This window comes from Lagopus muta, chromosome 8 (genome assembly GCF_023343835.1).
Source record: "Lagopus muta isolate bLagMut1 chromosome 8, bLagMut1 primary, whole genome shotgun sequence".
Lineage (NCBI taxonomy): Eukaryota > Metazoa > Chordata > Aves > Galliformes > Phasianidae > Lagopus > Lagopus muta.
This window is the reverse complement of record NC_064440.1, coordinates 34,680,126-34,708,091: the sequence shown is the minus strand read 5'-3', so window position 1 is coordinate 34,708,091 and position 27,966 is coordinate 34,680,126. Positions and strand designations below refer to the sequence as shown.

At 47.2% G+C, this 27,966-nt stretch overlaps 1 protein-coding gene across 9 annotated transcripts in view; it reads left to right on the top strand.

Moving 5' to 3' along the window:
* Nucleotides 1-27,966, top strand: part of AGAP1 (ArfGAP with GTPase domain, ankyrin repeat and PH domain 1) — a 286,404-nt gene that overhangs the window by 39,546 nt on the left and 218,892 nt on the right. The window contains exon 1 of one of the 9 annotated variants that reach the window (XM_048954184.1): nucleotides 10,952-12,011. The exons of the other annotated variants lie outside the window; for them this stretch is intronic. Coding sequence (XP_048810141.1) covers nucleotides 10,973-12,011 — 1,039 coding nt within the window. The 5' untranslated portion in view covers nucleotides 10,952-10,972. Of the gene's footprint in view, nucleotides 1-10,951; nucleotides 12,012-27,966 lie in introns of those variants that run through there. 9 annotated transcript variants of the gene reach the window in all.

Sequence of the window (27,966 nt, the reverse complement as noted above, 5' to 3'; positions counted from 1 at the left end):
TCTGTGTGTGTTAAAGAGTAGAAAGAATGCAAATATTTAGATCACTTCTTATTTAGCCTCTAGTTCTGTAAGCTCCCTAAAATGTGAATGTACTCGTTTTCACTCCCTGAAATTACACTGCTGAAAGCAAGAATACTTGTTTGCTTGGCAGAGCGAATTGAGGTCAGTTTGGCAGCAGAGGTTCTCCGTCAGCTACGTCTGGCCCAACGAGATGCTTCTGAGAATGCTGAGGAGTGTCCTGTGTAATTGTAGAGCTGTGGTCTGTTGTCTTGGAAGGTCGTGGCAGCTGGGGAAGCTCCTAGTGATGGCTCCTTTGGGAGGTACCCTGCCAGGCTGAGGAAACGTGCAGCAGGAGGGTGAGAGGCAAGAGCAAGCTGGAAAAGGAGAGGTTCTGATCAGATACCAAGAAAAGCTTTGAGCAATGAATTAGAGTAGGTAATCTTTAGAAGCCATATAGGACCTAAGGTCTTACGTATGACTGGGGAGAGCAGAGGCAAGGTTTATATGACCTCTTCATGTTTCCAATTGGATCCTTGTGCATTCAAATATTTAGGGTAGTAAGCTAGCATGACTTGAATGCTCAACTTGTCTTTAATGGTAAGAAGAGAAACATTTGTGCACAGGCAGAAACTGCTGAATATCTTGGATGTATTTCTGCTTTGAGAGTCTGCTTGATCACTGTTAGCCTGTTTGTAGAAGGTGAAGTTGCATCTTGGTTTGGGTGGCAATTCCAGTTGCATTCAAACCCACGTTCCCCACTGGGAAGTCATTACTGGGTTCTTGGCTGCTGTGCTGGATCTGATAACTGAGGCTCAGTGATGGGTGGTGGGATGGCTTTGAGCAGCCTGAGCTTTTAGCATGGCTTTTAAGTGTTGTGTATCTTGATGTTAATTGCAGAATACTCTGAAATTATCTTGAAGCTTGTTGCTAGCTCCAGCTTCAAGAATCCTTTTGCTTTTGAAATTACTTGTCCGAATACCAACATAGGGTACTGTAAACATCCATTGCTCTCTACAGCTGTTGTTTTTACTTGGTGCAGTGCATTGAGCCTGTCTCCTCCAACCTCCTCCAAGTAATACAAGATTGCATATGAAACTTTAAGTGGAATCAAGAAGGTGACTTTTTGCTAGTGTGACTGTGTAAATATTTGAGTGATTAGGAATATGTTGGCAATAGTAGATCGATACTGATTGATTAAGCTTGTAGAAAGAACTGTATTAGTTCATTTCAGAAGCTTTGTGCCTTTTTTGTACTTGGAAGGAGTGCTAACAAGGCTTAGCTTCATATACGTCTGTTCAAGTCAGTGTGCTCTTCTGCTGTACTTATAAAATAGTAAGAGGAATGACTTGAAAGTGCTGGAAATCATGTGAAGATGAGTTCTGATGTATGATCATGGGTAAAGAGCACGGTATATGGCATGGGAAGCACCTCCATGCAAATTGGAAAGACTTCAGGGTGAAACATAGTCTTGGTGTGGGTGTAGTACTGCAGTTCCACTGAGCAGTGCTCTGGCTGGGAAGTAATGGGAACTCAGCCTAGCAGCCTTTCACATGGTGGCCGCGTTACTGAATGACCTCTATTTCCACCCCGTCATATCTGGTGCTTGGTGTAAAGTCCTCATAGTTCTGATACTGGGCGTTTGTTTGTTTTCACTTCCATAATGTTTGAAAAAGAGTCTTGTAAAGAATGTTAATTTGGACACGGTGCTTCTTCTGTAAACGATATTCCCAAATTAGCCTATTGAGGCTTATTAATTTTTAATTACATCAAGAGACAGTATTGCGCTATCAGTGTGACTTCAAAGAGATTTTCTTTTCGCATTACAGAAATGTTATAAATAGTCCTCACTGTATTTTCTTGTTTGTAGGCTCTGTGTACTATTGCTTTGCTTCCCAGGAATAACAAGATCTTGCACCTGTTCTTTCATTTGAAGTGCAATGAAATGCACGGTAGTTGCAGGTAGCCCCGGTCAGCAATTGGAAATGCTTCAGCATAAGCTACCTGAGACCCAGTCTGAGCTGCCAGACAATAAAGGACTTCTAAGGCAGCAGTCTGTTTTCCCAAAGGGAATTGTCACAAGTTCTGTTGCTTTAGTATGGGCAGCCTGGTCTGGTGGTTGGTGACCCTGTATTTTGAAACTAGATGAGCGCTGTGGTCCTTTCCAACCCAGGCCATTCTAGGATTCTAGTATATTGAAGGAGTGAGGGCTGTAGTGTGGGTACGTTGTTCACCTTTGTTGTTCACCAATGTTGCAATGGAACATTGATTTTTGGCGTGGGAAATTTTTCTTCTTGATGGAAGGGAAGCTTATATGATGAGTGTTAATAAAGAGGTCGAGATATCAAATGCTTTTTTAGCCTCAGCTTCACCACCGCCTCTGGAATGCCAGCTTCCAGAAACCAGGCTAGAAGGTGAAGTAAGGAAGATGCATCTTTTGTGGATGAGAATCAAGTTGGGCAGTCCATGGGTCCTGTTGGAATGCACTGACGAGCTCTGAGGGAGCTGGCAGATGTCATGGTGAGGCTGCTCTGTAATCTTTGCTTGACCACAGCAATTGGGAGAAGTGCCCCAAGACGATGAAAATGTGATGAAACACATCCTAGGAACCAGGCACATGTGAAAGAAAAATACCTGGAGTGGTCAACGTGGGTTTTCCAAGGCTAGTCATACCTGCCCAACCTGATGAGCTCTGTTGGCTAGCCCGGTGGATGAGGAGAGAGCAGTGGATATTCCCAGGCTGTCACCCTTGAGATCCTCATAGTGAAGCTGTTGAGGTATGGGCTAATATTAGAATTGCTTTGCCAAGTATATTAAGCTTCTACAAATTTTTTTTAGAGAAAGAATATAGGAAAGGGGCTGAAAAACAAAATGCACCATTAGTCTCTAAAGGAAACTCTTGGTTGAAATGAGCATCCATCCTCTGTCTGATGATGTCGTTGACTGCTCTCTTAGTATGAACTGTTCCCTTGGCTAAACTAGTCTCCCTATGGCTGTGAAAGATTCATTTATAGTAGCTGCTGCTCTCTAATGGCAGGTAATGTTTTGATGAAGGAAGGAAGCCTGGAAATAGTATTTTAAAGACAACAAGGCAAAGTGTGGAGATGGCACTTTTCTCACGAATGGGTTTGTCATCAGCTTGGCTTTCTTCTTAGTCAGAGCCAGGACTTAGTGGATGCAGCGTAAATACAGTTCCACCTGTATTTTGGTTTATGTGGCACAATTACAAATTTGATTCATCTGATTTTTCTTACAGTAATGAGCTGTTTCCAACTTGAGATAAAAATAAAATGGTGCTAACAGTAGATTTTTCTACAGAGTAATGAAAAAACAGATATTGCAAATTACGTCTTTCTCTTCCCCACCGCAAGAAAGTACACAGAAAACCACCACCACTAAAAGCAACAGCACCACCAACAAACAAAACCAGTAACTTTTTCTAGAGGGGAATACTTTTAGCTGGTTTTGTCTGCTTCAGTTATTTCCTCTATTTATTAGCAGTACAGAATGTGCTGGTGGGCAGAAGCTCAGCACTGGGATGAGGTGTGACTCGAGGTGCCTACCTGATGGCAGTGGCACTGTGTTGGAGCAGAGAATCTACCCCAAGAGCTGGGGTCTGCTGTCTGGGGAATGTGTTGCACAACTCGTGTGCTTCCTGGATGCTTGACCTTGCTGGATGAACTTGAAAAACTGCAATTGCATCAAGAGAATTAGGTAATAAAATGACTTTTGTTTCTACACATGCTTTGCTTACAATAACAAAGCTGTTGTAGGACAGAACGTGGCAGGAGTAAAGCCTTGTCATTGGCAAGTGTATTTTTTTGTTAGTTGGCAATGAGAGATCCTCATCTGTCCTGAATAAAATCTGAGAATGCACAGTTGATGACATTAGCGAGGAACTCCCCAAAAGCAATGCTGCACAACTGTCTGTGCATCTGTTGCCCCTTCCTTGTACTGCTGATAAAACGAGCAGTTGTAGACAAAGATGGAACATGCCAGTGGTTCCGTGGCGTTCTTCCCATTTCTGTCACGTTCCACCTCTTGCTTCATGTTCACCTTTGATTCCTAAACACGAATAGCAGGAATAGGTGATGTTTTCTCAGCTTCTCATGCTGTGGAATAATTGGGTATTGCCTGCGTTGACAGAATTATTTGGCGTCCTAGTTTAGGTCTGTTGGGATAGTTGGCATCTCATGAGGCTTTTTAATGGCTGATGTAGAAGGCTGTGCTTTTATGGTGTTTTAAGGGATTCAGATATCTGTATTTAGAGATCATCCTTCTATAAGCTGCTCTTCAAGCACCTGTTAGGTCACAAAGCTCCTGTGATGAGAAAATGGTTATCTGCTTTTAAACATGCTCCGTGGAATCAAAAAGCCCACTGACTTGACTTAATTGTTACAGTGGCTTTAGATGAGATTAAGTGAGCAAATGGATGAGATACCAGTGTGTGGTGGAGTTTAAGGGCTGGAGGTGTCTGTTTTAACATGAATTTAGTGTGGCAGCTCATCAAAAACAGTTTAAGCAGAGAGTCTGGGGCAACGAGAGAGAAGCAGAGAGCACCAAAGGCTCTCTGGTATATTTTTGGGTTCATGTGAGACTTCCTTTTTTCTTGATGCTGTTGTCAAGCAGGAAGATAAGAATAGTAAGTACTTGAGGGTGCTTTGTTCAAGTACAGGTGAGTAATTAGCCACACAAGATACACTAAATAAATTAGGCCCCCAGAAATTGCAAGATTAAATGTTGCAGTACTAACTTCCATAAGATGATGATGAATTGTAGTTGATCAATAGGATGAAAAATGGAAAAGCCAGCAAAATATTGTTACTTCAGCTTAGTAATTGAAGAATATGTAGTCTACAGGGCAAGTTCACTTGCAAAGCATCCTTTGTGTTGCAAGATCTAGGCTGTAGGACGTGCCTGGATGGATATGCCATGAAGGACAACAAAATGAAAGCAATAGCAACTCTGAAGATTTGCTTGGGAAAGGAGTTCTGCATCAGTTGTGCTCCATCTGCTCTTGCAAGGAAGCAGAGTCTTGCTGGAGATGTGTTCATCAGAGTGGTACATCACTGTGAAAAGCAAAGCAAAGCCATGAGCCAGCCAGCCTGAAAGCTGGATGTGTGAAATCGGTTATTTTGCATGCAGAGTGGGAGAAATTGTAAGTGATCTTGGGAGCTCCATGGTGCAGCCCCCATGGCAGGCAGAGCTTCCTCTGCACATGGAGCACATGGAGGCTTCCCAGCTTCTTCCCCTGGTCACATCAGTAGAATCACCCACGTGTGCCTGTTGAAATCGCTGTAATTGAGTTTTTACAGGGCCTTTTTTAAAAGGAATTTGAATCATGTGCCTTAGTCTTGAAAGATGAAGTTGTTAAACATGGCAGCGAATTATTTTGGAAGAGCCATCTGATTTCTGGCCTGTTAGCCGCACGTGAAATTTTTGACAGGAATCTCGATAGGTTCTTCCATGTTCAATAATGTGTTCATTACAATGGTATTTCCTGAGCAGCTGTGCTTGCTTAGCTTTGGAGCTAAAACAGCAAAAGCAAGGAAGTGATTTTTCCAGCCCCCATTCTTTTTTTTTTTCTTTTTTCTTTTTGCATGTAAGAAAATTGTTGGATTTTTTTTTATCCTGTTAATGGCATGGAAACTAGTTGACAAATGGTGGAGGGCAGGAGTAGAGGAAGGGGAGGTGGGGGGAAATGACCAGTTGCTGTGGTCCTGTAGAGTGACAGGCTCTGAGAACTTGTTTACCCTTTCAGAACTGGTCTAGTCAAAGTCCATAGGCAGAGTGGCATTTCCATGTGGTTAGTAAGAAGTGCTTCTATTTCATGCAGATCTGAAGTGATCAAAGATGAGTCTTTCGTGTTAAAACTACCTGGTAGACATTGAGCTGGTAGATGGTGTCCATCTTTGCATTTCCTATCAGTGATGTGGTGTAAGAGTATGTGGAATGGTGCCCATCTCTAGTAGGGGAGTGTTGTACCTTCCTGCTGCACTGGAGCACAACTGCCAACTGTGTTGTGATAGCTCAGCTTTGCACACACAGTCACTCCTCTGGCCTCTTCAGATGTTGCAGCAAAATCTGTGTCTCAGTGCAGTTCTGTATGTACTCACTGCTGGGGATGATTGAAGTGGATGCTTGTAATGACTCAGTTTGCTTCTCACCTCTGTCTTTGCTGCACTGCTGAGAAAACTGGCCCGATTTTTCACACAGTGAGATCTGTGCTTCTGAGAGACAAAGCCTGTAAGTAATTCACAAGGATTCCACTGCATGTTGTGTTCTTGGCTGAAGCCAAAGGGACTGCGGTGCAGCACAGGGGCTCCTGTGCTCCTTCAGGATGCTCTTGGAACAGCAGAACCAAGCTGGAGCTGCAGAAAGTGGCCAAGCTGTGGAGGTAGAGGTAGGAGATAGGATGTAGTTGCTGGGTAAATGGAGACTTAGCAAGTTATATATGAATTAAAGTGTTTGGGATTGCTGGCTTTGCATGGTCAGTTTCACCACTTCTAGGCACTTACGTACCTCTTGGCTTGGTCTGGTGCTTTCAATACCTATCACAGACATCTTTGTGTCTGTTAGCCCCAGAGTGGCTTGAAAACCCTACTGTGTTCGTTTTCTATTGAATTCTTTTCTACTGCACTAGATTGCTTGAAAATGGGGGCTGTAAACAGCTTCTACAGATGCGGTGATCTGCTCAGTTACAGAACAGCATTAAGCAAGCTTTTAATGCGAGTCCTCTGTAATGCACAGGTGGCTTATTGAATCCAGTAACTGGAGGGCCAGGGGTCTGGGCCATTTCCATCCATCTGCCTTTATGGAAGCAGAAGGGGTGCTTGTGTAATTCTGTGCAAATCATAGGCTTAGCATGCAGATGTTTGTGCAGAGTAAACAAAATGTGTGGGTAGGTGTTCAGAGTGGACTTGAGTTTGAATCTGAAACAGCACTTCCTTTCTGAAGTTGTGAGAAGATGCATCACAAGCCTCTGTTCCTTGAGTGTCCTTTGGCCTGGGAATATGGAACAGCAGTACTGAGAATGATAGCTGTGCTACAGATGCTGTAGCTGAGAGGTTGCCTATTCCTCATCTTAGTACATTTTCATACCATCTGAAGCCTCTGGATTTATAGGATTTGAAAAAGTCTGTCTAGGCTTCATGCAGAGAGTAAGTTGACCTTTGCCCAGAGAGGCTGTGGATGCTCCAACCTGGAGGTGTTCAAGGCCAGGTTGGATGGGCACTGGGCAGCCTGGTCCGGTATTAAATAATATGGAGGTTGGTGGCCCTGCATGCAGCAGGGGGTTGGAGCTTCAGGATCCTCGAGGTCCCTTCCAACCCAAGCCATTCTATGGTCTTCAGTACTGAATTGGGTTGTGCCATTAATGAACAAGTCACATGCTTCCAACCCTTGTTAGCTTAAATTTTAGTTTGAGTTCTGGTAGGTTTTTTCCTCACTGCAGTACAATCTCTTTGAAGTATGTAAACGACTGGAGGTGAAAAGTGGCCTGCCTAAAAATGAGTAACACTAGATAGCTTGCAGGAACGTTTTCCTATTTCCTGAGAGATTTTTTTCCTGCTTCTTGCACCAAATGTAACAAGCAGGAGTCGGTCCTGAGTGTGAGCAGTTGGAACTGCGTGTTGATGCTGCCTGTCAGAATATTTTAGTGTGTGTGATGAGGGTTAAAGGCACTGAGTGGGCTGAAAAGCACTTAATTTTAACAAAAGCAATATCCAAAATAAGGTAGGAAGGTTTTTGGAACTTACAGAGGTGTGTTTTTGTGTGTGGCTTTTACCTTCACAAACTGTGTACTTAAACTGACGTTTTGAAGTGACATTGTATGTGAACTTTCATTGTTAACAGCCTGATAAGGGAGCACAGGGTGTGTAAAAAGGTGAGTTATCTTGTTTGTTCATGGAAGCTCTGGAATCTTTGCCTACCTGTGGCTGAAGGGCACCAGACAAACAGGGCAGTCCCTTCAGCCCCTCTTGGATGCTGATAAGACTAGGGGGAATGGCTTTAAGCTAAAGCAGGGGAGGTTTGAGTTGGATATGAGGAGGAAGTTTTTCACCCAGAGGGTGGTGAGGCACTGGAACAGGTTGCCCAAGGAGGCTGTGGATGCGCCATCCCTGCAGGCATTCAAGGCCAGGCTGGATGTGGCTTTGGGCAGCCTGGGCTGCTGGTTGGTGACCCTGCACACAGCAGGGGGTTGGAGCTGGGTGAGCATTGTCCTCCTTTTCAACCCAGGCCATTCTGTGATTCATGCTGCCCTCCATGCTTTCTGAGCATCGCTAACAGAGGATGCCTTGCTGTGTTGGTATCTGAGAAGTGTCAGTGCTGACTTGTGTCTTGTCTTAAAGCTGGAAAGAATGGTGAGCAGAATTGTGTAGGTTACGTTGCCAGCATGCGTGGAAGCAAATCATAGAACTCGTATTTCTTAAGGGCAGACGATACAGGTTGGCAGCCTAGATTAAAAAACAAAAAACAACGTGAAGTGGAAGCCAAATTCTGGGATCATCTCAGAGCAGATAGCAAGGCTGCAGAGAGCAAGTAATTTGCTGCTTTTGCAGAAGAGCTGGTGGAGCTGCAGGTAACTCAGCATTAGCATTGCAGGGAGAACTGGGAGCAGTTTTCCTTCTCTCCTGGTAACAAAGAGTTGTGTTGCATTTTCGGTGCACATCCCATCAGCCTGTTTCCATTTCCTGCTTGGCACCCAATGTTTTCAGGGCAGGAATGTGATCCCATTGTGCTGACAGTGAGGCTGTTATTGACAGAAGTACTGACATCTCGCTGGTAGCTCCTCTTGTGGGATGCCTCTGTTCTTTGTCTTAGCAAAAAAATTGCCTGCGGTGAATTGGGGCAGATTTTAATGGACAAGTGCGCAGTGACAGAAGAACACAGATCAGTGGTTTAATGTAATAACCTCATGGCTTGAGAGAGACCTGGAGTTTGGTCTCTGTGTTGCCAGTACCCTCCAGCAGAATGCTGTTCTCATCCAGATGCCTCCTCTCATTTCCTCGTTGAGCACTGATCTGTAATGACAAACAGCGGATGGAACGCAATATTTCTAGAAGAGAGAAGTGAAATCACGTTAAAATAGGGGTGAGAATTGTTCAGATGACCTAATTTCATCTTCTGTGAAGAATTTGTTAAAGGAACGCATACTTGGAATCATACTGTGCATCTAGAGGTGAACTTGCTTTGAAACCCATGACATTGGGTTGTTGGAAAAGACAGCACGGTGATGATTTGAATGGCTGGAAGTTATGAAAAAAAGAAAGTGAAGTGTGGGCATGTAAGCAAAACAGCATCACAGGAGTTGAGCTTGCAGCGAAACAGGGAAACCCATCACATTGTTTTTGGGACTGAAACTAAGCATCAGGTGCTGCTGCTGCAGAAGCCACGTTTTGTCCGGGCTCCCGGTAACGTTACTCGCTGGCAGTAGACTTGCCTTAATGATGCTTTTCCTCCCCTTTGCGTTCTGCTGTAGGTGAGCGGTCAGTGGCCCGGCTGGCAGCCACGTGGAATTGAATTCCAGGGCATCCTCCTGCATGGGGACAGTGGTTGTACACGGCTGCCTCTGCGCTAGAGTTGCAGAGCCTTTCGGGGCACGGCGTGGCTGGGGGGCGGGTCGCTGCGATGGGTGCAGCATGAGGTCCGTGCTGGCAACAGCACAGCGACCAAAGCACAGCCTCGGTAGGAAAAAGGGGGTTTGGGAGAACCGAGGAGGTGCTTTGCTTAACAGGAGCCTGCCCGCCTCCCATCCCACGGCACGTCCATCCTTTCGTTACACCGCGGCCACGAGCGGGAGGACGAGGCTGCGAGCGGAGCTGGAGGAACGTGCCTCTGCATCCGTGCCTCGGAGCGGCTCCTCACGGCTCTGCCGTGCAGGGCGGCTGAAAAATGGTTGGCTCGGCTGGGAGCGGGGAGCCTGCGCCTGGCTGCTGCAAAACGTGGCGTGGAGCGGGCGGCGGCTCCGCGTGCGTCCCAGCCTGTGGTACCCTAAGCGCGGCATCTCCGCTTGGTGAGGGGTCTGGGGTGAGAACGCAGCCACGCGGCCGGCAGTGACCTTGACATCGCCTCCCCTTGTGCCGTGTGTGTCTTGCGGTCACGCTGCTTGGCTGCTTTGCTTGAGGCAAAGCTTTTCTTCTTCTCCTTATTCTGAAGCTCTTCCTGCCTATCATTGCCTTGACAGCATTGGGCTTCAGTTCTGATCAGTTACCTTCTCCCTTTCCTTCATTGTTTTTAGAGCTGGGTTAATTCTGACTCTGGTGTCAAAAAGGCAGTGTTGCTCTCAGTTCACCCCGCACCTGAGATATCAGGACGTGCATCAGTTCAGCAGCCGTGCAGCCCGGCGAGAGGCTCCGGGCAGCATTTGCCTTCTCCTGTGCGGCTCTAGCACAGCAGAATTGCAGCCTAGGGCTGGGCCCGCTGCCTGGCGCTCGGAACGGCCGCTCCGCTCCCGGCAGCTCGACTCCACCCCGGCTCTTGGTGCCGCCCGGCCGGAGGCTGCCGGGGCCGCGGCTTCCTGGGCTGGGGCCGGGCTGCCGCCGCCCGGTGCCGCCGCCGGAGCGGGAACGGCAGCGGTGCGGAGCGGCCGCGTCCCCTGGCAGCGCCCTGCCCGCGCAGCCGGCGCTAAGCGGATTTACTCGGCCGCGAGAAAAGACAAGGCAGCCCAGGGGCGCAAAATACGCAAACGCGCGGTCCGCCGTAAACAATGAAACCGAAGGCTGCCGCCGCTCTAATCCTTTGAAAACCGGACCTGGCTGCTGGCGGCGCGCGTCGCGATCTGCAGGGCGGTGCGTGCGGGCGGTGAACGGCCGTGAGCCGCGCCGCCCCCCGCGCCGAGCCGGCGATGCGGGAACGCCGCGGCTGAGCGCCGGGAGCCTCGCTGCGGCGGGGGCGTGACGCGGGGCTCGCCCCGCACAGTTCCGATCCGCGCTTCGGTCGGCATGGGGCTGGAGCCGCGCGGCTGAAAGCAGCCATGTATCTGCTGGACAGCAGCGAGCCGCCCGCCGCCGCCGCCGCCTCTCCCGAGAGGATGCAGCGGGGCACCCCGCAGAGGAAGACCGTCTACCGCATCTCCGTGACCATGGTGAAGAAGGAGCTGCTGGGGCCCGACGGCGGCGCGGAGCCGGCTCGGCGCGGCCGGCGGGGAGGCGGGCAGCCGGGCTCCCGCAGCCTTCCCCGCGCCGGGCTGCTGCTGGTGGAAGAGGAGGAGGGCGAGGAGCGGGAGGAGGAGGGCGGCGAGGAGAAGGACCGCATGCCCAGCCCCCGCGGCTTCCGCAACTTCAGGACCCTCAGCACCGGGCAGCTGGAGCTGGGCCGCCTCAAGGTGCCGCGGAGGAGCGCGCGGCCCCCCGCCGAGCCGCCCTTCGGCTGGCCGCGGCACCCCGGCGACCGGGAGGAGGCCGGCGCCGCTCCCGCCGAGGCCGCCGGGCCGGAGGCCGCGGGTCCGGGGCGCAGCCCGCGGAGGCAGCCGGGCGTGCTGCGGCGCAGCTTCAGCTTCAGGCAGTGGAGCGGCTCGGAGCTGCTGCGGGCGCGGGCGCCGGGCCGGGTGCGGAGGCACAGCAGCTCCGGCTGCCTCCCGGCGCCGGCCGCGCGGAGCGAGGAGGCCCCGGCGCCCGGCTCTCCTCCCGCGGAGCCGCCCGCTGCCGAGAAGCGTAACACGCTGGACGTGGGTGAGGTGCTGAGCAAGGCCGAGCCGCTCTCCGAGCTGGAGCGCTGGGAGCGGAGCAAGAGCAAGAACCGCACGCTGGATAACAGCGACCTGCAGCGGCTGTCAGAACGCCTGGGGCGGGAGGGCGCGCCCGGTGGCCCCGTGGCACACGAGCACCGCTTGCTGCGCTTCTTCAGCGGCATCTTCGCCCGCAAGGACGGCGCCTCCACGCTCTTCGGCGGCCCCCACGGCCGCTCCCCGCGCGGCAGCTTCTCCAGGTCCAGGGCGTATTTCAGCAGCCTTCGTAGAGCCGCCGCCGACATCGAGTCCAGCTCGGAGAGCATCGATGGGTCCCCCCGCAAAGGTGCCTGCTCCTGAGGCTGGGTGTTAAGGGGCCTTTGTGCATGAGGACAGGGAAACGCAGCTCTGGGAGCGCCGGGCTGCGAGCGGACGGTGCTTTATGCCGTACTGCACATTTTTAAGTGCTTGGTTGTGTTTTCTCCTTAGATGTGCAGCGTGGTTCTGAGGAGAACACGTTAGGTGTGTCTTGCGAATGAAAAAGCACTTGGTGGATTCCCCGTGTTCGGGGATGGCAGGGTGAGAGAAGTACAGTCTGCTCAATTATGCTGTGGAAGCTGAGCTGCTGGCTGGCAGTATGTAGGTCACTGGGTGACCCAGTGCCACGCTGCGCTGGGCCTCCCTCCTTCTGTATGGACCTCTGGAATCCTAAAGATGAGTTATGGTGACTGGAAATGTCTGCTGATGTGAGGGAGTAGGTGAATGTTGATGTAAATGCGTTGTAAGTCCTGCACTTCTGTTCCAAAGTATTTCGGTTGAGCTTGGTGTTTTTAAGAGCACGAGCTCAGAAGCCACGCTCTTTCAGTTATCTTCTTCTTTCCGCTAAGTACTTAACCAGCCAGTTGCTGCTAATGGCAGGTGGAGTCAGGCTGGGGTTTGTGTGTCCCTAGGATGCAGGAAGAACTTGGAAAATTTTCCATCCTGTTTGCTGTAGGATGGAAGTCAGGGTGACCGTCTGTGCTCTGCGAGGCACTGAAGGTATCCTGGTGGTGGTGGCTGGGACGTGTCAGACCAGAAATGCTGGTTGTGGAGCCTGTGATGCTACTTGCGCTTTAAAAATCTTTATAAGGTCTCTGGGATGAAGCATTTAACTATGGTACTTATACCTTGAGTGCTAAGAGCTGATCAAAGTGGTCAGTGATCTGCAGGTTGCTGCTTCTCTAAGCATAAAACTATCAGTTCAGCAGGTGGAGCATCCCTTGGAGCACAGGTACAGCAGAGAGCTTCACCTAGGGAACTTCAAAGAATGGCTTGATGGAAGGAAGCTTAAAACCCATCCAGTGCCAACCCCTGTGTCGTGGGCTGGGTGCACCTCACCAGTTCGGGCTGCCTAGGGTTCTATTCAGCCTGGCCTTGAAGGTCTCCATGCAGCACCCATGGCTTCTTTGGGCAGTAGCGCCAGGGCTTCACTGCACCCTGAGTACATGGGGTGAGACTGGAGCAAGAGCTGCTTCCCAGCTCTGCCAGCCCACTCAGCCCACTGGTGCTGCTCGGAGCGTGCCCAGGGATGAAGTGTGGGGAGCAAAGCTGTGTATTTAGAGCCAGTAACCGAGGAGTGTAAGGTTTTATTGATGTAGAGGCATTTCTGTGGGTTCATAGTAGTCTTGGCGGAAATTGTGGTCTGACCTTGGTTCAAGTTTGAGGTAACCACAAGAGAGAGTTGCTTCATATGGCTGTGCTTGCCTGTCCCGTGCCATTGCTCTTAAACTGTTAAAGGGGAGAGCACAGCTATATATCCACAGAACACAGTCCTGTCAGTCTGGGGTAAGTTTAAGACTTGAGTTAACCAGTAACCAGTGATCTTCAGCGCCAAGACGTTCCGGAAGGGTTTTTGTGGATGCGCCAGTGTCACGTCTGTCTGCTGGAAGTGAGCTTCCAGTTGTGTTTTCCAGAAGGCATACGTGTGTCCCAGGAGCAGCGATGCAGTCCCATGTGCTGCAGGGGGCAAACAGGGCTCCTATCTGCCCAGCATCTTCTGCTGCTTTTTTTCCAGACAAGTGCAGCTGAGGCTTCTGCTATTAGAAAAACGTCATCCTGTTGCAGAAGGCAAAATCATGCAGAGCCCTCTGTGCAAAGTTTCAGCTGTTACTTATTGGTGACTTTCCAGAAAGCTTAAGTTATTTTGTCCTTAATTTCCCCTGGTATTTCTGAAGAAGAAAAAGTCTCATGACATGCTATGATTTGCGTGCCAGATGTATTTTAGTGTTTTAAATTTGGAATGAGCTGCTGTTCAGTAAAGTCTTGTTGTGTCAACAGTATGGCTTCTTTTAGCTGAAGCAAAATTGGTGTGTTGCTGGCAGGGCTGTGCCTGGATTTTAAAGTAATAGTGGAGGAATCCTTAATTGAATGTTTTGTTGTCCTGTGTCACCAGTTGTAAAGAGTTTATTACTTGAGACTTGCTTCCCACGTGACGTTGTGTGGTGCTGTGTGTTATATGACTTTGTACTTGCTCTCTACCACCTACCCAAGGCCCATAGAGAATGTACAAATTGAAAAGCACGCCTTTGACATTTTCAACTTGAAATAATCGCTCAGATATCCCAGTGCTGCCTGCGTGATGCATGTTGCAAATCTGTTCCTAATTACCTTGGTCATGTAATACTGTTCAGAACAAGCTGAAGCTCCAGATTTGTGAAGCGAGAGCGAGGAATATTTAAATCTGCGCATTTTTTCTTGTTGCTATGAAATGGGTGGAGGTAGATTTGAGGCGAATTATTCTTGATACGGCCATTAAACTGTCTTTAAAAGCATTGATCAGATTTCTTTCCAAGAGTTACTTTTGGGAAGGAAAGCTTAAGTGTGGGGAAGCATCTTCTGGTGGGAGCAGGAGCGTGGCACAGACCTGCCATGTGTTGGGATTAAGCACTTATCTTGTGTTCTCTGCAGTTGATGGTTGTGGGAAGGAGAAGGAAACTGAGGAGTGACCAGCTGGAGGCCTCCAGTCTCGATGCAGAGCTTCATTTGAGAATTCTTGTGAGCTCTGCAACGTCTCCTTGCTGCCCTGCTGTGGTTTTACATGTGCGTGCTGCTGGTGCTTTGTGTGCCAGCCCTGTGAGCTCATGGATGAGCAGGCTGAGCTTCACTGCATGTGGAATTTGAACTGTATGGTGGAAACGTGTTGGAATGGGTTCCTTCCAGCTTCCCATGTCGTAGCTGAAGGTTTTTGGTGATGTGCTTCCCTTTTAACACTGGGAAGGCATTTCATTAAGTGGTCTGGAAGTCTTCTGGTGCTCATCTTACTTTTTCAGTTACTGTGAATGAGTGCTGTGTAGGTGTTGTTATGAAAATAAGATCTAGAAGGTGAAGGAATTGCATTTTGGTTAAGCTTTGTCAAGCGCTGGCTAAAGGGGTTTTCATTATAATTTATTGGGCAGGTCCGGTGTCGAGCAGAATGGTTGCCAGCTGCACTGACACAACCAGATGATTAAGATCTGAACTGGTATTAAGGTCACTGGCTGAATTAAAGAATGAGATGGATTGATGTTTGCACAATATTAAGGGGTGTGCCAGATGCTAGCAGTCATTGTATTAAAATTAAAAAGAAATATGGAATTTCTATGTTAGCCTGTAACAAGTTGTTGGTTGGGTTCCCAATGGCAGTAATGGATGGCTTTCTTGTGTTATATCAATGAATTCTTCTGTAAAACTGTTGGAGAGGCATTCATCTCCACTCCCATAACTGGGCTGTGTAAATTAGGTTCCCATGTGTATTTATCTCTGCCTGCTGCTTGGGTTACCAGTGTTGGTAAGTTGTGTTGGTGTAATGGAGCTCACGTGCAGGTGACTAAAGCACAATTTGTGCAAGGAAAAGGGCAATTAAAACGTGATGTTCTTGTAGTGTTCATCGCTGTTATTGTTCTGAATTTGAGGATGCTCAGCGTGACTGGAAAGGTAAATTTAACCTGGAATTGTTAACTAATGCCAGTGAGCGTCAAGCTAAGGAAGGAATGTTTGATTTTCCTGAAGCAGAGTAGCACATGGGCTCTTTTGAGACCCAGGGAAAGGTTGAAATTACTCATAAGTGCTGCTTACTGAGGGGAGCTCCAGATTTCTCTATTTCAACCATTGGCAATGATGTAGTAGATTTAACAGTTCTTTTGCATGAGAAAAATGGAATTGCTTGTATCAGCTGTCAAACCACTATTGTTTTCAGGAGTTCAGTAGACAGCTCTGTGGCTGCATTTGGTTCCATAGCACGATGCTGTCTGTTGCAGAGCGCAGGCTCGTTAGTAGAGTTGCATTCAGATCTTGACTTCGTAGGTCAGCACAGAGGAATGAGCTGGGGGCATTTGAATGAACAGGTTGGGTCTGCTCTGCAGACCGCAGCCACTCTTGATGTTGCTGTATCAATTAATTTAATGCTGATTACTGAATTTACAACCTCCAGGTTACAAACTGATCTGTGAGAGGGTGCTGAAATAACATAACAGTGTTTTCTTTGGCACGGCTTTTTGGAAAAGGGAGAGTGCAGATCTGCTTCTAGGGTGTATGTGTGTTTGTGTTCACTTTGAGCCACGTAGGGTTAAAAAAAAAAGAGCCATTAATGCAGGCTGTTAATGTAATAGTGTTGCTTTTGATAATTGGTGTTAGGATTTCCCCTAGGCAACTGCAGTAAACACAGCAAAAGGCGGCTTCTGCCAAAAAAGCAGAATGGGTTTCCAACGTCTGAGGAAAGAGAAATGTCAGTGTATTGAACTTGAGAAATGATAATCTGTTCATGAAAGGCATGCAACATAAGCTATTATCTTGATGGAATTTTTAGAATGGAGCATTGAATGATTTTGATGTTTCTGACATACGTAATGACAGTGTTTGACATAATACTTCTGCTTTATTGACAAAACAGTACCAAATGTTTCCTTACAACAACACGGGCAGCGAGTGCCGTTAAAATAACAAGCGTGCAGTGCATTGGAGCTCTGTGCAGTTTTATTTATCTCTGAGTACACCAATAAGACTTAAGCTGTGGCCCTTGTTCTCTGTTGAGGTTCTCCTTGATGGAGAGGTTCTGCTTTCTGGGGCACGCAGCTGCTCCCAGCCTTGCCAGCCTCTGTTCCACCTGCAGCCTGCACAGACTCATTGCTCTGAGAGGGTTTCACACTGGCTTTCTTCTCAATTAAAACTTCAGGTCTTTACTGTGCTGTAAGTGAGCCTTAGTTTGTAGCCTAGTCTGGCTTGCTGTTTCTCCCCAGCCTGGGTTGCAAAGGAGCACAGTGATCACCCAGCTCCAACCCCCTGCTGTGTGCAGGTCACCAACCAGCAGCCCAGGCTGCCCAGAGCCACATCCAGCCTGGCCTTGAATGCCTGCAGGGATGGGGCATCCACAGCCTCCTTGGGCAACCTGTGCCAGTGCCTCACCATCCTCTGGGTGAAAAACTTCCTCCTCATATCCAACCCAAACCTCCCTGTCTCAGTTTAAAACCATTCCCCCTGGTCCTATCACTATCCACCCTCTTAAACAGCTGCTCCCCCTCCTGTTTATAGGCTCCCTTCAAGCACTGGAAGGATCTTCATGGATAGTGTTTGTTTCTGTTTTGACTCCCATCTTGCACAGACAAAGATGTAAAGGTCACTCGTCTGAAGTTATAAAGCAGGGTAAATCTCAATATTAAGACTGTAGAAAAGTCTTTATGAAGTCTTTCCCATGTGATCTGGCTATAATGTCAGCTGTGGAAACTGACGTTTACGAGTTAGGTACATTATTCCTGTGCTTCCTGGTTCTAACTGTTCCACCTGGGGAGTATAGAGTTGTATCTAATGAATACAGGAGCCGTTACTTGTTGATTAACCAAGACCTTTTACCTGTAACTTTATTTTCCAATAGGAAAATATGGATAGAAGGAGCTACTAAGTTAAATAACATCTGAAGGCAACATTTAGCTCCCTCAGTTCTAGCTGCACCAAGCAAGACTTTATTTTTGGATGAACTGGTAAATGTGCCCTCATTTCTGGACTTGAACTTAATTTCAGCTTTGTACGTGCTTCCTAACAAGTGATCATCACAATTGTTGGGCAGACTTTGCAATTCCTCCTTTCCTAGTGTTAGCAGGGGGTTCTTGTTCTTTGCAATGAAATCTGAATGTCTGTAAGCGAAGCTTTCATTTTTGAGAGAAAACCCCATAGCAGATCTTCCCTTGCTGGAAGCTGTAAATGCCAGTTTTTGCAATCAGATTTGAAGGGGAACTAAAATATTGTGCTGACTGCTGCCAGCTCCTGGCATTTCCAAGTTATTTATAATGGCTCTCCCTTTGTTTGCATGTGTTTGGTAGTAGGCTTGTCTGGCTGGTTGGCTAGAGAATATGGATTCCAGAAATACTGTTATACTTGTGCTGGGCTTCTTGTGTATATACATGCATGCATGTGCATTTTAAGCAGAAGATTGCAATACCATCACGTGATATTTTTTTCCCCTGCCTATTCCCATGTGAACAGTGTCTTAATGGCAGTGCTTATGTTTAAGGCACAAGGGAGAACTATTTTGAAACACAGGTGCTAAACCACTTAGTGCAGCTGTATTGGAGGGGTGTGTGATGCCTCTGTCAGGGGGCATGGAGCCCTTACACAGCTTCCCTGCATCTTGCTGTGGGTGCACACATTTAGGTCTAAGGACCGTGATGTTTGGCATGGTATGATGTTGTGTTGCTCCTTACTGTCACTATAAGGTGGCACTTCTACTTAGAATGAATGCTGTAAGAATCAGGGACCCTCAGCTCCCCTAGTGCTGCTGCTGCAGAGCACTTTCAGAATGGAGATGCTCTCCCTGTGGCTCCTGAGAACTGAAGCCTTCTTTGGGATGAGCACCAGAATTACCAACTGTCTGAAACATCTGCCCTTCCAGGACTGGGACTGCATTTGTGTCAGGTTAAGCTGCCTGGGAAACAGCAGTGTTGACCTAACTGTTCCTTATGCAACATCCTCATTCAGAAGCTCTTCTGTGGAGCGATACAGAAATATTTATGTTGGCAAGGCAACAGCTTTTGTGCCTCAATCTCAAAGTCCTGCACTGAAAAATCTTACTTTGCGCTCACAGAGGACAGCAGGTTCAAATGCTCAAGTACTGCTTAAGTAGAAAATAAATGAACTTCTACTAGCCAATCCGTAGTCTTGCACACTGACATCCATGTGCATTCTGTATTGCTTGAAGTTGAAGGTGTTTTTTTTTTCCCCTAAATAGCTAAAAGGGACGAAGCCTCGTTATGTTGTGGCAGTGCTTAGGTGAGAGACAAATCCATCTATGTCCTGAATTGTCATGGTGTGAAGGGACAGCAGTCTGTCCTTCCTGTTGCTGGAAGTGCCTTCAGACTCCTATGGCCCCAGATGCAGGGCAGTAAAGATGATAGAATCGTTTGAGTTGGAAGGGACACTTAAAGGTCATCTAGTCCAACTCCCCTGCAAGGAGCAGGAAAAACCTGTATGGGAATGCTTTTACCCTTTGAAAAAGATACTCTGCTTTAAGCTTTTTGATTAATTTTAGGGTAAACTGAGTAATGACATTTATTTTAAAACACGTGACATCTGTTGTCAAGTAATCCATTAGCTGTATTTGATAGGCTTTTTTGTGTAGTGGGTGCTGTGTTTTAATCGCAGTGAATGTCCACCTGTCACTTTCAAGGTGATTTTTTTCTTAGGGAAATCAAGGTGTTAGGGATGTTAAGTTGGGCATGAATTCAGCATCTGTTAGCTGCTTCTGAACCTCACCAAACCCTTTCCCTGAGACATTCTGGTACGTGATGTGACTGTGTTTCAAAATCTGTTTGTATGGTTCTGTTTGCTGAAATGTGTTCCCATCGCCCTTCTTTCTCATGTGGGCAGGTCTGTGCATCTTATTAATGTTCTGTGTTACCCATTTCCTTTTTTGCTTCAAAACACACGGTAAGCTGTGCTGCACTGGCTGAGCATCAGTGTTTTGTTCCGTAGGTAAGCCTTCCTTGTGCCATTCTGCAGTGTTACTGCAACGACTGTTGTCTCTGCAAAGGCTGAGATGTGGGAATCCTTCCCTTTCCTTTTCCCTTCTCATCTCGTGGTGTGAACATAATGGATGGGAAGAACAAAAGCAAAGTTGCTTTGGTTTGCATTATGTTCAGTCTTAGAAGTGTGCCTGAGATCCCTGCAGGAAATGGGTGCTGTGCCTCTCGGCTTGGCGGAGGTCCTCCTGGTGTGTGTGTAAGTGCATTACCTGCTAGCCTCCAGCCCTTCATATTTGCCTATTTTTAACCTGAAGCATGGAGGAGACTTTATGATAAGTAGAGGCTTATTACAGGGTGTTGCAGTCATCTTAAGGCTTGTAATTCTGCCTGTAAACAAGGCTGATAAGTAGGTTAAACTTCACGCGGTGCTGAATTTCTTTTCCCTGTTAAGTGATTTCTAAATACAGATGAACGGAGCAGCGATGGAGCAAATCCTGCGGGCAGCCAGGTATGTGTGCCACGCTGTTCTGCAGGGATTCCCGTGTCAGTGGGCCATGGGCAGGGGTCAGGAGAGGCAGGGGTAGGCTGCAGGGAAGAACATGTTAAGAAAAATGGGTATCTGTGTGGTCTCCTCCGTGGAGATTCTCCACCTGGCCACCTGGACGTGGTGCTGGGCACCTGCTGTGGGAGTCCCTGCAGGAGCAGAGGTGGCCCAGAAGGACCTGGAGGTCCTGCCAGCCTCAGCCTCGTTCTGTGAAGCGCTGACTTAGAGGGACACTTTTGTACATCTCAACATCAGAATCAAATCACAAGGTCTGCAAGGAGTGAGCTGATGGTTTCTAACCGGAGATTTTAAAGCCTGTTGGTTACTTTTGTGAGCTCTTCATTTTCTACTCCCTTGCTACCAGCCAGTTCCATAAATTCCTGTTTGCCTGTGAATCCATGTTGGTGGCAGGATGCGGGTGATGCTGCCCAGCCAGGTGGTGTAACTGCCTTCCAACATCTGCCTCCACTGTGCACGAGTGTCAGAACATCTGCAAGCCTTGTGATTGTTGCTCGTGTCCTGAGACCTCCAGAATGCTCCAGGGAAGGAGGTCTTCTCTGGGGTTAGGCTGGTAGGGAAGCAGAAACCTGCATTCAGGTATCCAGAATGAAGAGGGATTTAGTTGCTTTGCTAATTACAGTTTTAAATAATTGCTTGTGTGAGGCCACGTTATCTCCCTGCTGTGCCTGTATGTTTTTTTTCCCCATTAAAACTGAGGTTCAGTTGTGCTCATGGGCTGTGCTTTCAGACCTGTGTTAGTATTTAATGTGAGCATCTGATACCATTCAAACTTGATTATGAAATCCCTGCTGGTCTTTAGTGTGCCTGTGGACACAGTGTGAGCCTTGACCTAGGAATACCCTTATTCAGCTCAGTTAGAAAAGGAATGAGCAACGGAGGAAGCTGTTTTTCCAGTCGCTTCTAGAAATGTTGTCAGAAGTGTAGGCAACATGCCTCAGGGTTTTCTGCAGTAACTGCTGTGCCTTCTATCTGCAGGAAGGTGTTGGGACTGGGCTCCTTTTCTTTATCCTTACAGAACACACGTATCTCAGCTTGCCTTAACCTCTACCCTTGCAAAGTATGCAAGGAATTGACTGATAAGAAATCCTTTTCCATCCCCGAATAAAGAAGCATAGTGTTTCAAGCAGGCATGCTGGTTTATATTTTTAGGGCCCCAGGCTGAAACACCATCTACAGTGAATTTAATGTTGCCCATGTATAGCGTGGATGAATGGTGAGCAGGGCAGAACACCTACTTCACGTGGAGCTGCTGCCGATGGAAGCAGTTCCAAGCTGAGGGCTCAGTGTTGCTCAGTGCTGGGTGGTGGAGCTGCTTACTGCATACTGCTGACTTACAGGAACCTTACCTGATCCTGTTTCATGAGCACGAGATGGAACCAAAGCTTGTTTTCTAGTTCCCTTCAAAGCCTGTCCCTATGTGCTCTGCCTCTAGTGCATAACTGTGTTCCTAAAATCATTCCCTGTGCCTGGTTCTGGGGGCTGCTGTGTGGGAGCTCCTCCCTGGGTGGGATGTGTTCATTCCCACTGAAACCCAGAACGTGTGAAGCAAGGGTTTGTGGCACAAATCAGTGGGCTCATTCTTTGTATACAGCTTCTACAAAGGACCCCTCTGGTAATCCCAACACTCTGCTGGAATTTAGCTTATCTGTCAGCTTGTATCTTTTCCAACCTGCCTGAGGAGTACTTTTAAATTCCCTTCTACCTTTTTTCGTGGCTAAACACTGTCATCTGTCTTTTCTTTATGTATTATATGCTACTTTATGTGCTGTATAAACACGTGTAAAAATTAAACTCTAGCTGCAGTGTGTTAATTTCAAGCAAGCCCCTGTGCTTATTAAATAATGTGTGTGTGTCCAGGCTAGCGAGCTGCCCGATGGGATCGTGGAGTCAGGCAGTGCCTTGTCCCTTTGCTCCCGTGCTCTCTTTTTTTCTATGCTTTGGAGCTAAGAAAGCTTTGAGTTCTAAAAACCCTTCTGTTATACTCCAGAGCATGAAATCATTTAAGTCAGTTTTACCACAGTCATATTTGCTTAGTGGAACATGCACCCAACAGGGTAACGCTAGGAAAATGTGATAGTGGGTCCAATAAAATCAGCTGCAGATGCAGAGGTGCTGAAACAAGCAGTCTTTTGGCACTGTGCGTTTTTCACTCTTGATGTCTTGTTTTTTCCAGTCAGACGTGCTGGGAGCAGTTGTGAGGCACATCTCAGAGATGCAGACTGGAGCTGAGACAGTTCATGCAGATACACTCTGAACTGCAGTACAGCTGTAGAGGTCTTCAGGCTCTTGGTCAGGTAGAAGCTTCAGGAGTAAGAGGGTCATTTAATTTGTATCTCTCTGTATATTTTAAATGGCTGATGTAGGAGGCAGCCTGCACCATTTTTTTTTCCCCCCGTGTCTTTGGTTGTATATATGCTGTAGCTATTTAGAAACTGGTAATACAAACTGTTATTGATATGTGTATGGGGTAGAACAGGGAAGGTTGAACATACGTCATCTGTAATGATGAAGATCTATCTAATTAATTATCTAATGAGAAGTAGCACAACAAAGCATCTGGCTGGCAGGGAGGCAGAATTCACGGGGCCTGAAGGCATCTGCTGCAGGCTGTCTGTGTGGAGTGATGTGAAAGATGACAGAGGAGAGCAAGCTGACCTGCATGGAAGGTAATGCTTCAAGTTGTAATCATCTGATATCCAGTTATTTTGTGTAAACAGTAGGCTGCTGTTCACCAGTCAGTTTTGTAATGCAGCCTAGCAAAGTGACCCAGCATAAAATTGCTACGTGCCTTTTCACCTTTTTTTGTGACTCAGTTTATATCTATTGACTTATTCAGTCAATATCAATGTATTCAGCTTTATATCTATCAGCTTCAACTGGTCCTAGAGGAGGCAGCATTGTCCATAGCCCTGGTGATCTGGCCTGAGCTGAGCAGTGTTCTGCAACGGGTTCCCAGCACCAAGTGGATAGGAGGGCACTTGGTGGATAAGCTCAGCATGTTGAGCCATGTGGACTGGAAGCATGCAATACAGATTATCTGAAAGTCCTTATATTTTGCTGTTTTCATAGTACATTATACTAACTGGGGGGGAAAAAAAAAAGGGGGTTGTAACGTAAGTACAAGCTCCTAGAACTGTTCCTTGTGATTTGATTGTATAACAGATATTCTGGCGTGTAACTGTATGTATTGCCAAGTCAGTGCTGAATGCTGTCTGCATATATAGAAGAGCACCACCCTTTCCAGCCAGATTTAATACTGGGGTGAGTCAGCAGAGGCATGGGTAATGGGTGGTTCTCAGCCCATAAGGAAATTCTTCTGCAGGTGGTAAAGGTGCAGTGCTAATTGGAGCCAGCTGACTGCAGTGCTGCTGCCTTCCAGCGACTTGCCTTTCAAATTTTGTGATTCCCCCACTTGTTACAAAATGGCTTAGGTTTCCTTTGCTAGTTCTGGCGTGTTTTATTTATTTATCCGTCAGCATGGAAGAACATTGCAATTGTGAAGAGTGAGAGATTTCGCTAGTGAGAATGCTTTGCTGCTAGGATTATAGCTGGAGTTCTGCCCATTTATTCTCCTTCGTGTATGGTCAACAAGCACATCTAGTTAATGAGCTCTGGAGGTGAAAGACATCTGGAATGGAGTTTGAACAACCTTACAGGAATTACTGAGGCAGAGTTTTGAGGTGAAAAGTAAAAGCCCAACCTGTAAGGCTGCAGTTTCACTACATGAGATTGCCACTTCAGGGCTCTAGCTGGGGCAGTTTTTAGGCTCATCTTCCAGTGTGATTTGGGTGCTAGATTGGAAATTTGTTTGGCTTCGTGGGTTTTTTTTTCTTCATCTCCCCCAGGCTGCACTGAGGAATTTGTAGTTGAGTACACTTACATGCAACAGTGGACTGAAAATCTTCAGAACAGATTTGACAAATGGATGTTTCAGAGTTACCTATTAAAAGCACAAACTCCTACGGAACGGCTGTGGCTTCAGTTATGCCCTTAATAAGGTATTTGTACTTGGGTTGTTATCAGGCCTTTGAAAGCTTGGCTTTTGTGTACCTAAGATTGCTTCCTCCAGCTGAAATTGCTTTTTGTTGGTTCAACTTCTGCGTGAATGTAGGGAAAAATAGTATCTTATGCAATTTAGGGTTGGTTCCCTTTGTTGCTGTACTGGTCAGGAGTAGCCTGGTGCAGTCAGCTTGCCTTTTCTGTTGCTTGGAGTGTCTTGGAGGTAATTACATTGTGTATGTAAACTTTATTTCCTATTTGGTTTTATTGTATGCTTTTTTCAGTCTTTCTGGTCAGGTTTTCTTTCTGCAAATGTGAGTTTGTGTTCTTTGTACCCATGAAGTAGTGTCTGGCAGGTCAGCCTGGAGCTGTGTACTTAGCCCTGTGCAGAATGCTGTGTGATGGCCTAGCATCCTTGCCATGCCTAGCTCCAGCTCCTGGTGGTGTCAGCAACTTGGAGCCTTTCTTACTGAGCTGGCTTCCAGCTAATGCTTAGCAGGTAGCTCTTGCTTGTGAGATGGAATTTCCTTACTCCACACCATAGTGAACACAATTTCCTAGAGCTAGGTGAAGACCTTTAACTCGGAAATACCTTTTCTTCCTTCGGTTCCAAAATCTTTCCCTCCTCGTTCCTGCCCAAGCCTTTCACTGTCAAGACCAGGCTTTGTTTTCTTGTAAATGATGTGATATTACCCTTGTGGTACACTGTGTGCAGTAAGCAATGTTTTCTATGAGTCTCGTAGTGGCAGAAAGCTAGATTTCATGTAATTTGCATTTCAGATGCATCTCGCTGCTGCCGTGTGGCAGACCCCGCAGTTCACATTCATTATCAGAGTATTAAATCTCCAGCTGAAAATTATGAAGCAGGAACCCTTCTTAGCTGGTGGCTGATACGTTTGTGCCTGTTAAGCTTCTTGTCACGTAGGGTGTCGGCGCCTGACCCAGCGCAGCAAGGCAGCCCTGAGACCTGCTCACAGCAAAGGGCGATGCAGTTGAATACAGCTGCGAGCATTTACTGGCAGCAGAACGAGGGATGAAACCCCTGGTACAGGAGAAGAAATGCTGTGCTGTCAAGGTTTAGTGCGTTACACAGCTGCCCCATGGCATTGCGGATGAACTTACATGATGGCCCACTTCCTGGAGTGTTTCTTGAGGTTATATGGATGGTCAGGCTCTGGCTTGCTCCTCCTGCCCCTGTGAAATGCTGGAGGAATGGAGCGCTAAAAATACTCCTGTAACCCCACAGCAGTGGTTTATGTCAGCCTTCCTGAAAGAATGGATCCCTTTAATTAGTAAGGCAGTGAAGTTTATTTTGGGGGCTTGCTTTGTGTTTGGTTTGGGATGTGAACTCTTACGCACTGCAGTTCAAAACTAAAGTTAAAAAAAAAAACCCCAAAGAAGATCTGGTACAGCTGTTGGCAGCAGCTGCAGCGTGCACTGTGGTTGTCCTGTTGTCTGTCCTTGCATGGGAAAAAAGGAATCCTTTTTTACAGGGAGGAGCCAACAGTTTTGATCTGCAACAGTAGCTGTCTTGATGTGATAACCACTTTGGTTGACTCTGCATTTGCTATCATAAAGGCAGTTTCTAGTTTCCCTTTCTTTGTACGCATTTCCCTTTCGTAGCACTGTGGAAAGCTGAGCTAAAATTGTTCTAACTGCAAAAAATCAGCACACACAGTCAGGTAAGTGTGTCAAACCCAGTCTCATCACTGCCATCCTTGGGAGCAGGGCTGTCAAAATACTGGGAGCCTGGCAGGCCGGTTCATTGTGTCCTCCAGTTGCCTTTCCTAGACCTGGTTTAGGTCTCACTCAAATGCTGTGAAGTATTGGATGCTAAAAGCATGAGAGCAGGTTTGTAAGTAAGCTACAGGTCCCTGAGGTGTAGCTGTTTCCTGCTGCAAACTCTGCCTAGGCTTCTTTAAAGGCAGCGTTCCTAGTATGGTAACGTGAGTCAAAGTGCATGCCTGAGGTGATGGGACTTGCTAGGCTCAGGAAGCAAGCTGGAGTTTTTTGGCATCGCCCAGGAAACACAAATGAGAACGTAGCCACAGGGGGAGATTTCTCTGAAGACCAAGGAACAGTTTAATTCCTGCTTGAATGTTGTTCTAAGAAAGGAAGTATTGCCACTTACAGGCTAAAATTCAGCTTCATAAACATCGAGTGGAGAAGTACCAGTAAGCTGATGTTTGTGCATAGCCTGGATTTTTTTGATTCCAATGAAAAGCCATAGCAGCATCAGAGACCTCTGTGGGTCTGCGCTGACGTAGATCCGGGTGATCCAAGCCGTTGCACTGATTCTTCACGCAGGGCGAAGGGGGGTTGTGAGCAGGGTGTGCGCAGAGCTGATAAGCAGCGAGGGGATGCTGCTCTCCCTTCCCTTCACAGATCTGATGTGACATGGCAGGCCTTCTGAGCTGCGTGTGCAGCAGCTGCTGAGGCTTGTGAGGAGCTGAATTTAACGTGAGCAAGCGTGATGCTCACAGCAGCGTTTTCCACAGATTTTCCTGTTCCAGACTTGTGAGCAACTCAAGGGTGAGACAGGGCGGTGGGGAGGAGGTGGAGTTGCAGCTGCTGGTTGCAGATCCAGGGGTTTGGGCGATTGGTTTGCTTTCTTTAGGTTTCCTACAAACCTGATGTTTGATCCGTGAGTGGAAGATGAAAGGCTTTGTTCCACAAATAGTCACTGAGTCGAACCCTCATCTGACAGATGCTTTGTTTCCAAAATAAATATTTCCTATTTATGTAAGGCTGTTTTCTGAGTGTCCTGTGACAGCAGGTGCATTTAAGGAGGAAGCTGGTTGAGGAAGCCGCTTTTCTAATGGGCTGTTTTAGCTTTAACTTTTTTAACGTTTGCTGTATGTACTTCTAAGGCAAAAGATAATGGTAGCCCCGAGTCCTTTTTCCTCTCATCTGCTTTCTGCCTTCAGGACCATTTCTCCTGCTCAGCTGTTGGGGCACTAAGAGATGCACAGGTTTTTTTTAATGATGCTTTGATTTTGTGGTGGTTCAGTGTTTCTGGTCTTCTCTTAGGCAGAACAGTAGTGAGATAGACATGAGTGGACGTGATCCTTATTCTGGGGGGGAAGAAAGCAAAACCTAATAAGGCATCTGAAGGAGCACCTGAGGTGAGTATTTGCACTGCTTCCCCAAGCTGCTGAAGCTGAGTGCAGCTTCACAATCACTATGCAGGCGATGGAGATCAGAGGGGAGCACTGAGGTGCTGCTTTGTCCCATGAGCATTAGGGTGTCTTTGACCTCACACTGATGTGTTTCAAATATGTGTCCTAACCCCGGTTTCCTGCTTTAAGCTCCCTGTAACAGCTCTTGGTAAGTAAGCCTTTCTATCTTAGCAGATCTATTTGCAGTTGGGAAGAGGGGCCCCCCTTCAGTGTTTCCTTGTGGCTGAAGCTAAGGCTTGCAAGTTGGTTCCAGCTCAGCATAAATTCCCCTTGAGAGCATGCCTTGGATTGCATTAACATTTTTTTTGACATTTGACAAAAGCCTTGTTTAAACAAGTTAGATGTGCATCAGGCTAATAAATAGAAGAACTTAAGATCGTTCCTGCTATGCTGCTCTCTGGAGAACAGTGTCTCATTTGTGTATTTTCCACTAATCATCTCCAAATCTTGCATGGGTGATATCAAGTTAGGGAAAGTGGACTTAGCATTACATATGGTAGAGTCAGGGAAAAAAATACTCTGTTTTGACAACCAGCATAGCAATCTCTGAGACATGACTCGAGTTCTAAAAAATGTTTTCAGAAATGTGTT